The sequence below is a fragment of the Oncorhynchus clarkii genome, chromosome 16, assembly GCF_045791955.1.
Source record: "Oncorhynchus clarkii lewisi isolate Uvic-CL-2024 chromosome 16, UVic_Ocla_1.0, whole genome shotgun sequence".
Taxonomy (NCBI): Eukaryota; Metazoa; Chordata; class Actinopteri; order Salmoniformes; family Salmonidae; genus Oncorhynchus; species Oncorhynchus clarkii.
In genome coordinates, this window is record NC_092162.1 from 24,202,706 (window position 1) to 24,216,904 (window position 14,199).

The following is a 14,199-nucleotide window of genomic DNA, read 5'->3' on the forward strand; positions in this document are numbered from 1 at the left end:
CAGAGTGTCAGTTATCTTTTTTATTTCACACTCCATCATGAATGACCTTTGACTTTATTGTGTGAAACTGTTATTTTTAGGTATATTTACTGCTGTGTTGTGTGTGTGTGATGCAAACCTTCAGGGCCCCTAATAACAAAGTGTCTCAGCACAGATCTAGTATCAGGACCCCTCTGTCCATATAATCTTATACATTATAGTTTGAAAGACTGATCCTAGATCAAGATGTACTTTATTGTCAATTCATTTACAGATAATCTAAATGTGTCTTTAGGTTCACAACCTAACCTTTAGGACACACGTATACCCGAAGGGGCTGGAAGCAATGAGCCAGCCTTATTGCAGGGCCCTTGAAGCAAATCTGCATTGCATCTGCATTGCTTGCTGTTTGAGGTTCAGGCTGGGTTTCTGTATAAACATTTAGTGACATCTGATGTAAAAAAGGGCTTTATAAATACATTTGGGGGTTAAGTGTCTTGCTCAAGGGCACTTGTTGGTATCTAAGATGATGCCAGCAACCCTTTGGTTGCCAGCTTACTCTGCACCAGATTTCCCTGTCTGAGCTGGGATTCAAACCAGTAACCCTCCAGTGGTTGAGATATTGTTGAACTGGTGACTTGGGCCCGTATTCCCAAAGTGTTTCAGAGCGGTGGGGACTGCAGACTTAGGAATACGAGCCCAGGTCACCATAATGGCATATCCATTATCAATTACATTTGCAGGGCTATTTAATATTGATAAATGGCTAATTTGAGGACCCATAAAAATATAATTATGTTTCTAGGAATTATATTTATATGGGAGTACCAGCTGCCCTTAAGGTGTATACAGTTCACAATGTCGCTTCATTCTGGAGTCAATATAAAAATCATAATTTCATTCCATGGATTCACTGTGAATGTCATTGAGAAATTCTCATTCTGAGCATATTTTTTGATGTAACTTTTTTTTTCCACTGTTACAGTAATTTATTAAATTATGTGCTAACAATGGGTACTCTGATAGTGGTGGTGCTTGTTTTAATGAAACAAAAGTAATTACACATTTCCCATGTAAATTCTCTCTTCAATAAAATGTACAGTATTTATCGACTGAAAGGTCAACAGGAAGTGAAGCTACTTCATCCTCCTTCTACCCCTCAGACCAGTCACTCCATGCTAGCATAGAGACTGTCGATCTGCGGCTGGAAGAGCTTCTTGAGGTCGGCCCTCTTGGCCTTCAGCGTAGGAGTGAGAAGGCCGTTCTCTATGGTGAACAACTCTGGGTGCATGTACAGGTCTTTCACCTGCACAACAAATAGAAACAGAGCATTAGGACACAATGGGAAAACATTTGAAAACATTTTGCAACAGATTCTTTAAGGTAGTTCCTCCCTGTTTTAAATGACTGTTCCTCCAATTGGTGCCTAATGAACATGACCCATGTTGTTGGGTCATTTCCATCAGGCAAAAATGGCTTTGTCACTGTGTAAGAACTGAAATAATCCCTGTGTACAGTATTACTGCTCCAACAAGTGAATTTATTGATTACATGGAGACCACCGGCCATGAGGGTTTTTGTCCTTTGTCCCTAGTCTCCTCTAGTCTTTTCCTAATCTAGCCATAACTTTTTCTGCAACCGAGCTGGTCAACATACAATGTGGCTGTTGGCTTAAAAATGTCTAACGAAGACTTCAAACAAAAATGGGCAACAAAGTTTCATGGTTTGGCTCTTCTCAAACCCAATTCACATTGACATCAATCCTATTTGTCTGTCTTTGCTCAGTAGTTCACCACCACCTTTAGCTAGTTCACACAGCAAATCCACAGCATTGACTGTTGCTGAGAAAATCTGAGAAAATCAGACTGAGAAAATCAGCTCAACACACTTAGGATTAACTGCAGTAAAGAGTATAGAGTATGTTTGAAGTGGCATGTCGAGTGAAATAAAATCAAGAAGGGCAGGGAGCTTCTGAGTTAATGACGAGATTCATAAAGTTTCTAAGAGTAGGAGTGCTGATCTAGGGTCAGTGGTTCTCAAACCTCTCCTCTGGGACCTCTACTCGTTTCACAATTTTGTTGTTGCTCTGAACTAGCTCACCTGATTCAGGTGTGCTAGCTCTGGAATAGCTCAAATGCATGGAATGGCAGGGGTGGGGTCTCAGAGGAGAGGTCTGAGAACCACTGTTTTTTGATCTTAGATCAGCACACCTACTCTGCGCTTTATGAATACGGGCCCAGGTCTTAATGGGGATCGGTGAAAGCATGTTGAAAAGAAACGCTCACCTGTTCGAATGACTTCAGCCCTGCTTGCCGGCCCAGCTTGACCAGGTCAGCGATAATGGCCTTTTTGATTTTCTGCCGCAGGAAAAAAAGGAGAGGTCAAACTCAGGCCATCATTCAGTGGTACGAAATAGATTTGCTTCAGTCAGGAGTGCATTGGAAACATGGTCTTGTGAAGCACTTGGACTGTAGTAGCAGTTTTGTGTTTAGTGGCACCCAATGTATGGACAAGCATTTATACAATATTTGTATGTCCTTTGTATCTGTGCAAATGTATGAAGAGCATTATGGACAATCACACTTTTGTTTGATGAATGAATCCCAAGGTCATGTTCATTAGGGCACGCAACGGACAGTGTTTTAAAACATTTTGGAACAGAAAATGAAAATAAGTCTTATTGATTATTATAGGTAGTCCATCTCTGTTTCAGTCCATTTGCTTCCGTTTGGTGGCTAAGTAATGAACATGATGCTGGTGTGTTCAAATATTCTGACAACGTTATTAGTGGAAAGGTTCTGATAGAGCACTCACTTGGCTTTTGCACAGCTCCTCATGAGAACCCTGGACTCCTAGTTTCTGGGCGAAACCTGGCAGGACCTCTGGGTCAGGGACCACAATGGCTACCAAGCTGGCCTAGACACACACACACATACACATTCTGTCTAAGTAGTGTATGCTGCTGAAATGTTTGTGCTTGGCATGTGTGCTTAAATGTGTGTAAGTTTTTATGCTGTGCGTGTGTGTTGTACCTGAAGACTGTCTCCATGGACAAACACCTGGGCTACAGGTGCACTGCGGATGTACACGTTCTCTATCCTCTCTGGGGCGATGTACTCTCCCTGAGCCAGCTTGAAGATATTCTTCTTGCGGTCAACGATCTTCAAGACTCCACTCTGCCATCATTTTGATCATTAGTATTTTCAACAAGATATACATTATCCTAACTTGACAATCGGAAATCGCCAAGGAACTAGATTGTATCTTGAGTAATACAGTATGTCATCATGATTGCTCATATCATGAGCCTTATAAACAAAATATGCCTCTAGGATATAAGTATAGAGAGAGAACGAGAAAAGATAATTACTGAGTTACGTAAAAGTGTGTGCGTGCACATATATGTGTGTTTACCAGAGGAGGCTGGTGGGAGGAGCTATAGGAGAACGGGCTGATTGTAATGGCTGCAATGGAATATGTGCAATGGAGTCAAACAAATCAAACATGGAAACCACATGACTCCATTCCATTAATTCCATTCCAGTTGTTACAATGAGACCGTTCTCCTGTAGCTCCTACCACCAGCTTCCTCTGGTAAACAGACATACATATGCACACACACACACACACACACCACATTCACACACACGCGTGTGTAATTACTGAAACCTAAGAGCAAGCTTAGACAGGTCCCTAATGGACATGCCATCTGTCTGTGTTGAGAAAGAAAGGGTCCCCTGGAGAAATTAAAAAGGGCCTACATTATGACAGAGCGAATCAATTAACTCAATTACCTTTATCTTACCCCACCCCCCCACCACCACCCTCTCTCTCCCCCTTCTTTTCTCAGATAATGAACGTCCCATGTTGAGGCTGGTGAGGCCACAGAGTGCAGAGGGAGAGATCGTTAACTAGGCTAATGGCCTTAGGGGGTTAGGACAGGTCCAACATCTGACGTCTGTAACAGCTGTGACACAGCCCTCACAGGTGATAAAACTGACCCTGGGCCTATGCCAAGTCATGCAGCATTCATGTGCTACTCAGAATTGGGAAACTCACTATCCAACTGGGAAACTGAGTCTCCTACTCGTATTTCCCACTTGGAAGCTCATTAAGACCAGTTTTTGGCGTTATGATGCGTTTTGGCACATAACTCTCCAAGTTTCAGAGTTACCAATAATTTCGGTAGCACATGAATGCATCATCATTCACTGTTCTATATAGACCGGATTCCGACTTAGGAAATGACGCCTTTCTTATGCACACCTTTCCTACGCCCTTCTGAGTAGTTTGTATTCAGACCTACCTTGTGAAGGCGCATAACGGGCTTTGTAGGAGTGGTTCCCTGGCGCGCACTGAATAAATTGAATTAACCCGCTGAAAACCCTTCAACATGCTGGCCAACAGATTTTTCTCATGGATTTTTCAATTCAGTACATTTATCTTAAACCGTCTCTTTAAATACGCTGTACCTTTTAGTTCGAATTCTACTGACAGACTCAATAGAACATATAGAGAGAACGGGTTCAGAATATTAGGGATCAATGAAAGAAAGCCATCTAAATATATGCATATTCGTCTGTTTCAGCACCAATTGATAGATTTAAAAAATACTCTGAAAATAATAAAGGAAAATATATTAAAATATATTAATATATTTTATATATATACACATATTTTATATATTTACAAAAATATATATGGGGGATTTGAAATGATGCAGACAATTACATTGATGGAAGCCACAATCTATCTGGAATATTTAAGCAGATCTACCCCCCCATTTAAAAAAAATGAATAATACTTATTTAAGCAAGAAGACCAATATACCACGTGTAAGGGCTGTTCTTAGGCACGACGCATCAAAGAGTGCCTGGATACAGCCCTTAGCCTTGGTATATTGGCCTTATACCACAAACCCCCGAGGTGCCTTATTGCTATTATAAACTGGTTACCAACGTAATTAGAGCATTAAAAATAAGTGTTTTGTCATACCCGCAGTATAAGGTCTGATATACCACGCCTGTCAGCCAATCAGCATTCAGGGCTCGAACCACTCAGTTTATAATTAGGGTTAGGAAAGTATTTATGAATCATAAAAAACAGGTTTGGGGAGCCTTTACACACAAAAGAAAGAAAACGGTGAGTTGATTAATTAAAAAATTATCCCATGGTAATGTTGGAAGATTAGTGTACATATAATTATAATAGGGAGAATAGTGTACAATAGCAGGCTATACCCTCGCCTATTGCCTGCACTAACCATGGAACTGTGTGATGACACAGTCGTGGCACAGTGGCTGGTTCAAACTGTTATGGCTTGGTCTGCACTCCGCTCCATTACAATTTAATTAGCCTACATGTCTTTAAAAAAATATCATTATCCACTATTACTAATGATCCTCATCAACATTCACATGGCCGTTTACAGAGGAAGCAAATGAAGGTTAACGAAACAATGTAATGATGTTAATGTACAGTAGGCAATACCACCTGAAGGGATCAAACAGTCAAATTTGCAGTGCAATATGTGTTGTTATTAGGCCTACTGACAGTCAGTACTGATAGTGGCTATTATTTAACATGATAGAAATAGGAAACGTGTTAGCTTATAATTAAGACATTCAAGAGCGCCCCTCCTTGCAAGTGAAAAGGCCATACAATTGACATTTTTCGTAATGTAACAGCATTTAATAAACACTACTGTGGGAAAGTTGATATGTTTCAGTTTGCTGCCATATGATTGGTTTCACATTTGTCTCCAGCGTTTACTAGGTCAAATATATCTAAAACAAGTGTCATTTATATTTACAATTTCCTTATTACTCATTTACCTGGCTCTTATCAATGGCCCTTATCAAGTTGTAAATGACAGTGCATGGAGAATGGTGTTATTTATATCTGAAAAAAATCCACTTGGAACCACTTGGAACTGGTTTGTTTGCTAGACGTTATTCATGGTTTCCTTGCGTGTACAGGTGGTGGAATTATTAAGGAATTACAGTGAGTGTAAAGTACTTAGTAATTTTTTGGGTATCTGTACTTTACTTTACTATTTATATTTTTGACAACTTTTACTTCCCTACATTCTTAAAGACAATCATGTACTTTTTACTCCGTACATTTTCCTTGACTCCCAAAAGTACTCGTTACATTTGAATGCTTAGCAAGACAGGAAAATTGTCTGATTCACACACTTATCAAGAGAACATCCCTGGTCATCCCAACTGCCTCTGATCTGGTAGACTCACTCAACACATGCTTCGTTTGTAAATTATGTCTGAGTGTTCGAGCATGCCCCTGGCTATCTGTTTGGTTTGGTTTGCTTTATAAAAGGAATTGTTATTTATTTATACTTGTACTTTTACTTTTGATACTTAAGTATAATTTAGCGATTACATTTACTTTTGATACATAAGTATATTTAAAACCAAATACTTTTAGAATTTAGCTTAAGAAGTATGTTACTGGGCGACTTTCATTTTCGACTTAATTTTCTAATAAGGTATCTTATGAAAATGACTTTTTTCCACCACTGGGGAATTAAGTCAAGATCAGAGACACTAGACACACCTCTGCCACACCTTCATTTATTCTATCTCCACCCAAAAAGCCAGATTCTGACCAGAGTTATTCCTTTTTTATGTACTTTTCTCTCTATGCGTATTCTGACCTTGAACTTAAGTATGTTTGAGTGGCAATCGAATAAATGAAGTGTGTGGAGGATTATATATTTTGATTTGTTTAACATTTTTTTGTTACTATATGATTCCATATTTATTATTTCATAGATGTGATGTCTTCACTATTATTCTACACTGTAGAAAATAGTAAAAATAATGAAAACCCTTGAATGAGTAGGTGTGTCCAATTTTTGACTGGTACTGTATAGGTTATAGCCTGTCATGTCTACCCCCGCTCCCCCTCTCCAGTGCTCGACGTCTCCATTCTACTCACCACCGGGCCTGGCAACCCTCATTACGCACACCTGCGCTTCGTTATGAGCCACACCTGGACTCCATCACTACCCTGATTACTTCTCTTTATATAGCACTCCTTTTTATTTTATCACCCACCATGCAATGTTGTTTATGTTTTCCATGTTAGACAGTGCCTTTGGTTTGCATCCATCAATGTTCTTTGTAATTAACTCACTAACTGCACTTGTTTCCTGACTCCCTGCGTCTACATTACATTACAGAATCTTGCCTCTCAAAATGGAAGCAGCAGCCAACCGAGACATCTCCCAGATGGTTGACGAACAGGGAGACCTACTTCGCCGGCACCACAATCAGCTAGCGCAACTAGGGAGGGTGGTGGATGAGGTCCTCTAAGAGGCGTCACCCCCAACGAGCGGAGGATCCTCTACCATGAGTCGAGCCAGCCCATTCAGCAGTCTGCTCTGGTCAGTGATGCCCGTTTTTCCCTTCATGACAAATATGACGAGACTCCATTCAAATATCGTGGCTTCCTTCTCCAGTGCTCCCTCTATTTTGCTCAGCAAACGGGTGCCCCCACTACCGAGCGGTCCAAAGTTGCCAAGGTTATTTCCCTGTTGACAGGGTATGCGTTTGAATCGAATACGGCCATCTGGGAGAGGGGAGAAGCTGGGTTCTTATGGGAGGTTCATGGAGCTGTTCAGAGGAGGCTTCGATTATCCACCGGAGGGCAGAGCGGGGGGGTGAGCACTACTCCAACTACGGCATGAGGACCAGACTGTTGCGGAGTTCGCACTCACCTTTCGTACATTGGCAGCATCCAGCAGATGGAATGAGCCGTCGCTCCACACCTTATTCCGAAGAGGATTTGCGTGAGGAGGTCCAGACAAAGCTGGCATGCCGAGACGACACCCTCTCATTGGATGCACTCATCATGATGACCATCCGTCTGGATAACCTCCTTCGGGAGCCTTGGCACTCCATCGCCTCTCTCCCTCTTTCGTTGACGGATATGAGTTTAAGCCTGACCCCTTGGAGGTAGGGGCTACACGCCTCCCCTCGGCTGAGTGATGCCGCTGGAAGCAACTGGGGCTCTGTCCCTATTATGGCCAGGAGGGACACCAGCTTCAACGATGTCCGCTACATACTAACCGGTTCCATCAGGTTTCCGTCTTGGGATATGGGATCAGCCCACAGGGAGTGGTTATGGAGGAGAGGAAGGAAGATGGGTTGTCAGGTCATGGCCAGTCCCAACCACCATAAAGGGACAACAAAGTTTTTTGGGGGTTGCCAACTTTTATTACCGCTTCATCAGGAACTTTAGCTCCATCGCCTCTCAACTCTCTCCTCAAAGGTGTTCCCCCGTAAGTTGGCGTGGAATCCTGCAGCCGTTGCTGAAACACCCAGACCCCTCGCTGCCCTTTGTGGTGGAGGTGGGCGTGGGGGCCATCCTGTCACAACGTCAAGGTAATCCACAAACTGTATCCATGTGCATGCTACTCTAAACTGTGTCGTCACACAGTTCCATGGTTAGTGCACGCAAGACGCGATACAGCCTACTATTGTACAAAATTTGTATTTAAAAATAATTAAATGTATCTAACAATTTCTGCTGAAAAGATGATGAATATGCATATATTTAGATGGCTTTCTTTCATTTATCCCTAATATTCTGAGTCTGTCAGCTAAAAGGTGCACTGTATTTAAAGATGGCTTAATATAAATGTACTGAAATTAAAAATCCATGAGAAAATCTGTTGGCCAGAACATAGGAGTGTTGCCAGTGGTTAATTACACTTATTCAGCGCATGCAAGGGATCCACACCTACAAAGCCCATTACGCACCTTCATAAGGTAAGTCTGAATACCAACTACAGAGAAGTGCATACTGTAGGAAAGGTGCTATTTCCTAAGTCTGAATCAGGACCAAAACAAATAGCATGTGAATAGCACACTATTAGAGTACTCATAGAGAAAAGTGCATAAAAGGGAAATTACAGTACGTTCCATTTACCCTTCACTCCCGTCGGAATCGGGCCCTATGTCAGCCTGCAAAGCCAGTTCTGCTTACAAATAATGACAGTCTTGGTCTCGTTTATAATGTCCTTAGACACAATTGTATGATCCAATCTTTGCATGTCCATGTTTTGGTTCATAACCATTGAACTTGAAAATGTGATTTATTGTTTTTTTTTAAATGCATTTAGACATTTTTGTAACTGAAATGTTGTATAAAAACGGTGTACATTTTATAAATCAAGACACTGTATGACCTTGTACAACTACGACAATAAAATGGCCCTGCTGATGATGATGTAGACCCCAGTATAGAAATAGTGAAATCTTGAATCAGGTAATTCAATTCAGATGAATTGCCGCCCATAACGGTAATCTGCACTGCCCTTTGTCCTGCTTGTAATAATAGAATAGTTGGGTTTGGAAAGTATAACGATGCTGCAGATGACACACAACCCCAGTAATTCACCCCACTGATTGCTTGTCTGGCTTTGAGATGAATGAACAGGAGAGAGCCGGAAAGCTATTCTACTCGGTCCTGATATTAAACTCCTCTACCACTGTCATGGAAATTGATGTCAGATTGATTGTATGCGGAGATAAATTCAGGTTATTTTATTGTTCCCACGGTTCAGTTTGTATCTACGAGAATCTCACCGGTAGCCATTTGCCAATGTCTCCGGTGTGTAGCCAGCCATCTTTGTCCAGGGCCTCTGCTGTCTTCTCAGGGTCTTTCAGATATCCGATGAACACGTTTTTACCTTTGATACAGACCTGAGAAAATAGAAAAGTATGCATCATTAAGTAAAGTGTTCTCCTTGTGTTAAGTACGGCCGGGGACCATGTGACCTGATCAGGCCATGTGACCTGACCAGGAAAAACTCCAGCTCCTAGTTCTAAGGCAGGCAAGCCATAGCAACCAATTCATTCAAAAGGTTAAACTTAGAGAGAATATATATATATGATAAATGAAAGTAAAAGCTGCAAAATGCAGAAATCACTCCACCATTTACTGGATGCAATTTATTTAATTTTTTTGCATAATTTCATTTGTTTGTGACTGAACAAACAATGTGTAGAGAATCATTGTAGAGGATCATCATAACATCTAAACTTCTTTGAAATACATTTTCAATAACCAAAAATATATCAGTTATTTGAAGCTGGTGTGCAAAACTGACATTATAAAGAAGCAACTTAACTATTGTGTAGTCTTAACATTCTGTATACTCCCCTTGTCCTAAGGGTAAAAATTGACCCGCCTTCACTGAACCCCTAAAATAAAGCAGCGTCATTTTAATTTTAAACCCCAAATCTATTTTGCATGAAGAAACAACCTGTCATTCATCACAAACACCACTCGTTTGTATTACAACACACCTGTCATAATTGTTTTCTTTACTAAAGTAGAGGTTTATTATTATTGCTAAAGGTACTGTATAGGTGTAAACATATATTTTTTAGCAAGAGATAGCATTTTTATAGCCTAAGAAAGTAGCAGAAATGTGCAGAAAGTAGTTTTAAATGCATTTTTATTGAAGGGAAACAATAAGTCTTTAAACTTTTTTGGCAACATAGTGATATATTCTTATATACTGTGCAATGAGGAATACTAGTATTCTCCCATTTTTTTAACCATTGCCCCCACCCACAAGGTATAAACAACAAGAATAAAATAAGATAATAGATACAAATCAAAAATGTGAAGAACATAAATCAATCAACTCTAATTAGCACATGTAGGACAGTATGCAAGTGTGTGTGCATGGACTTTGCAGATGTATTTATCACATGTGAAGCACATAGTATTTGTTTTACAGTGCTTCTTTGGGGGGCAGAATTGGCATCTCCTCCTCTTGCCTGCCCCAGCTGCAGTCTCAGGTGGATCAGGACAGCTTTCACAAGTGCTGCAGAGGCTTCTGTGCGGTGGAGGTGCTCCCTTCTTTGAATGTGTGGGGTTACAAGTGCCTTTCCCAGCTGTTCCAGGAACACCCTCTTGTTCCGCTTATCAGGCATCCGGATAGGGTTGATCTTGTTCCATATCACGAAGGCATTGTATGAGGACACATCAATGATGTTATGAAAGATGACCAGGGGCCAGGCAGTCATCCTCCTGCAGCTGAAAGTTCCAATCAACTTGTCCAGATTGTCCATGCCTCCTTTTTTGTGGTTGTAGTCCAGGATGATGGCTAGCTTCCTGTCCTCACGATTACTGATCTCAACCGTTTTGTGCAGTGTGCTCACGAGGACCACATTCTTGTTCCTTTTTGGGAGGTAAGAAACTAGAGTGGTGGTGGGTGTGAAGGCAAACTTTGTTGAGAAGGCCTCTTTCACCCTTGTTGTGAGGAGTGCAGGGGGTAGCTCAGGCTTGTTCTTTCTAACTGTGCCAACCATGGCTATCTTCCTCTTCAGGAGCTGCTGGCTGAGTTCAATCAGTAGCACACATATTCTAAATTTCGTGTGTTTGTGTGTCTACGTCTAGTTTTTGTGGTGTGTAAATTTATTTTATAACTGCGAGGTAATAAATGACCCTAAGACAATTTTTGTACCCTGGTGGTGTACAGCTTTCATGGAAATAGGAACAAAGGCGATGTTTCACTTTTTCTAATGTTCGGGTCACTTTTGGAAAAGTCATTACATTTCAAGTTTAAAAAATATCATTTAGGGGGTTTTCGCCGCTGTTAAACACAGTGGCAGGTCATTTTTTACCTTTACCTTACAACACAAGGGTTAAGAACAGTAAGTAAAGACAGAGCACAAAGAACAGACCTGCCACTTTTCAGACTTGCTTTCAAAGACAATGACAGATCTATAACTCACATGTGTATGCGGATTTGGTCGCGTCGCCCAAAAAGCTACATATTGTGCCTTTGAGCTAATTTTCTACAAATTAAAAAGTCTGGGGAAATCGTGGGAAATACCATGCCCCCCCCCCCCAATGCTTTTGAATGACCCCTGACATTGCTACATTCTCCAAAAATGATAGCCAGATTATTCTGAACATTTACTAAATAACCAGATAGTTTTATGGTTTGAAGAATACAACACCCAAGGGAAGTTGAAAAATGTTCTTTTACATTTTTTTTGTTTTTCCATACATTGCAGCATGGCTAGGTAGTGACAACCACTTACCTCCCCTTCACCATTGGAAGCAAAGTAGTTCATCTCTTCAACATCAACCAGTTTCACAATGTTACAAGGTATAGGAGCTCCAACATGCCCTGAGGAAAGAAACACCTGTTATATAATTTGGGTGAATATATAAGGTCCCTATTTTGAGAAGGAAGTAAGAAGAAAGGATGCAAGTGTTCTCAACTTAAAGGGATAGTTCAACCAAATTACAAAGTTACATTGCGGTTGGTACAAGTGGCTAGGTAAACAAACACAAAGCATGGATTGCAGTCTCTCCTTGTCCATAGACTGCTTTTAGTGTAAGTAAACAAAAAACTAGACATTTAGGTGAACTATCCTTTTAATTTAGCATCCCCTGTGAGGTTGTAAATATTTGTAGTGACATACCAGAAGTGGCGTCTCCCGGCATAGTGAAAGAGCAGGCGGCAGTACACTCTGTTTGGCCGTATGCCTCAAAAATCTGGAGAACCAATCAGAACCGAGAGATCAGTAGGGTCAATGAGATCTGGTTGTCACAGCGACACGGACAGATCAATACATTTGAGGTCATCTCTGCTCTCCAAACAAAAGCACATGGCCTCAGTTGCTCAGTGCTATTACAAGATCCACAATGGCACAGGATTGGTTTCATTATATAATATCAAATCAAATCAAATTTTATTTGTCACATACACATGGTTAGCAGATGTTAATGCGAGTGTAGCGAAATGCTTGTGCTTCTAGTTCCAACAATGCAGTAATAACAAGTAATCTAACTAACAAGGCAAGATACAGTAGATGGTATCGAGTACAGTATGTACAAATGAGATGAGTATGTAAACAAAGTGGCATAGTTTAAAGTGGCTAGTGATACATGTATTACATAAGGATACAGTCGATGATATAGAGTACAGTATATACGTATGCATATGAGATGAATAATGTAGGGTAAGTAACATTATATAAGGTAGCATTGTTTAAAGTGGCTAGTGATATATTTACATCATTTCCCATCAATTCCCATTATTAAAGTGGCTGGAGTTGAGTCAGTGTCAGTGTGTTGGCAGCAGCCACTCAGTGTTAGTGGTGGCTGTTTAACAGTCTGATGGCCTTGAGATAGAAGCTGTTTTTCAGTCTCTCGGTCCCAGCTTTGATGCACCTGTACTGACCTCGCCTTCTGGATGATAGCGGGGTGAACAGGCAGTGGCTCGGGTGGTTGATGTCCTTGATGATCTTTATGGCCTTCCTGTGACATCGGGTGGTGTAGGTGTCCTGGAGGGCAGGTAGTTTGCCCCCGGTGATGCGTTGTGCAGACCTCACTACCCTCTGGAGAGCCTTACGGTTGAGGGCGGTGCAGTTGCCATACCAGGCATACAGCCCGCCAGGATGCTCTCGATTGTGCATCTGTAGAAGTTTGTGAGTGCTTTTGGTGACAAGCCAAATTTCTTCAGCCTCCTGAGGTTGAAGAGGCGCTGCTGCGCCTTCTTCACGATGCTGTCTGTGTGAGTGGACCAATTCAGTTTGTCTGTGATGTGTATGCCGAGGAACTTAAAACTTGCTACCCTCTCCACTATGATGACGGATGTGAGTGCTACGGGGCGGTAGTCGTTTAGCTCAGTTACCTTAGCTTTCTTGGGAACAGGAACAATGGTGGCCCTCTTGAAGCATGTGGGAACAGCAGACTGGTATAGGGATTGATTGAATATGTCCGTAAACACACCGGCCAGCTGGTCTGCGCATGCTCTGAGGGCGCGGCTGGGGATGCCGTCTGGGCCTGCAGCCTTGCGAGGGTTAACACGTTTAAATGTCTTACTCACCTCGGCTGCAGTGAAGGAGAGACCGCATGTTTTCGTTGCAGGCCGTGTCAGTGGCACTGTATTGTCCTCAAAGCGGGCAAAAAAGTTATTTAGTCTGCCTGGGAGCAAGACATCCTGGTCCGTGACTGGGCTGGATTTCTTCCTGTAGTCCGTGATTGACTGTAGACCCTGCCACATGCCTCTTGTGTCTGAGCCGTTGAATTGAGATTCTACTTTGTCTCTGTACTGGCGCTTAGCTTGTTTGATAGCCTTGCGGAGGGAATAGCTGCACTGTTTGTATTCGGTCATGTTACCAGACACCTTGCCCTGATTAAAAGCAGTGGTTCGCGCTTTCAGTT

General features: G+C 41.6%; 1 protein-coding gene across 1 annotated transcript in view; it reads right to left on the reverse strand.

The window, feature by feature from the left end:
• Window positions 1-2: 2 nt before the first annotated feature.
• LOC139368239 (acyl-CoA synthetase long chain family member 5) overlaps window positions 3-14,199 on the reverse strand; it is a 35,161-nt gene continuing 20,964 nt past the window's right edge. The window contains exons 15-21 of the mRNA XM_071106932.1: window positions 12,453-12,525; window positions 12,066-12,154; window positions 9,591-9,707; window positions 3,012-3,155; window positions 2,794-2,895; window positions 2,265-2,336; window positions 3-1,285 (exon numbers count right to left, since the gene is read on the reverse strand). Coding sequence (XP_070963033.1) covers window positions 1,148-1,285; window positions 2,265-2,336; window positions 2,794-2,895; window positions 3,012-3,155; window positions 9,591-9,707; window positions 12,066-12,154; window positions 12,453-12,525 — 735 coding nt within the window. The 3' untranslated portion in view covers window positions 3-1,147. The remainder of the gene's footprint in view (window positions 1,286-2,264; window positions 2,337-2,793; window positions 2,896-3,011; window positions 3,156-9,590; window positions 9,708-12,065; window positions 12,155-12,452; window positions 12,526-14,199) is intronic.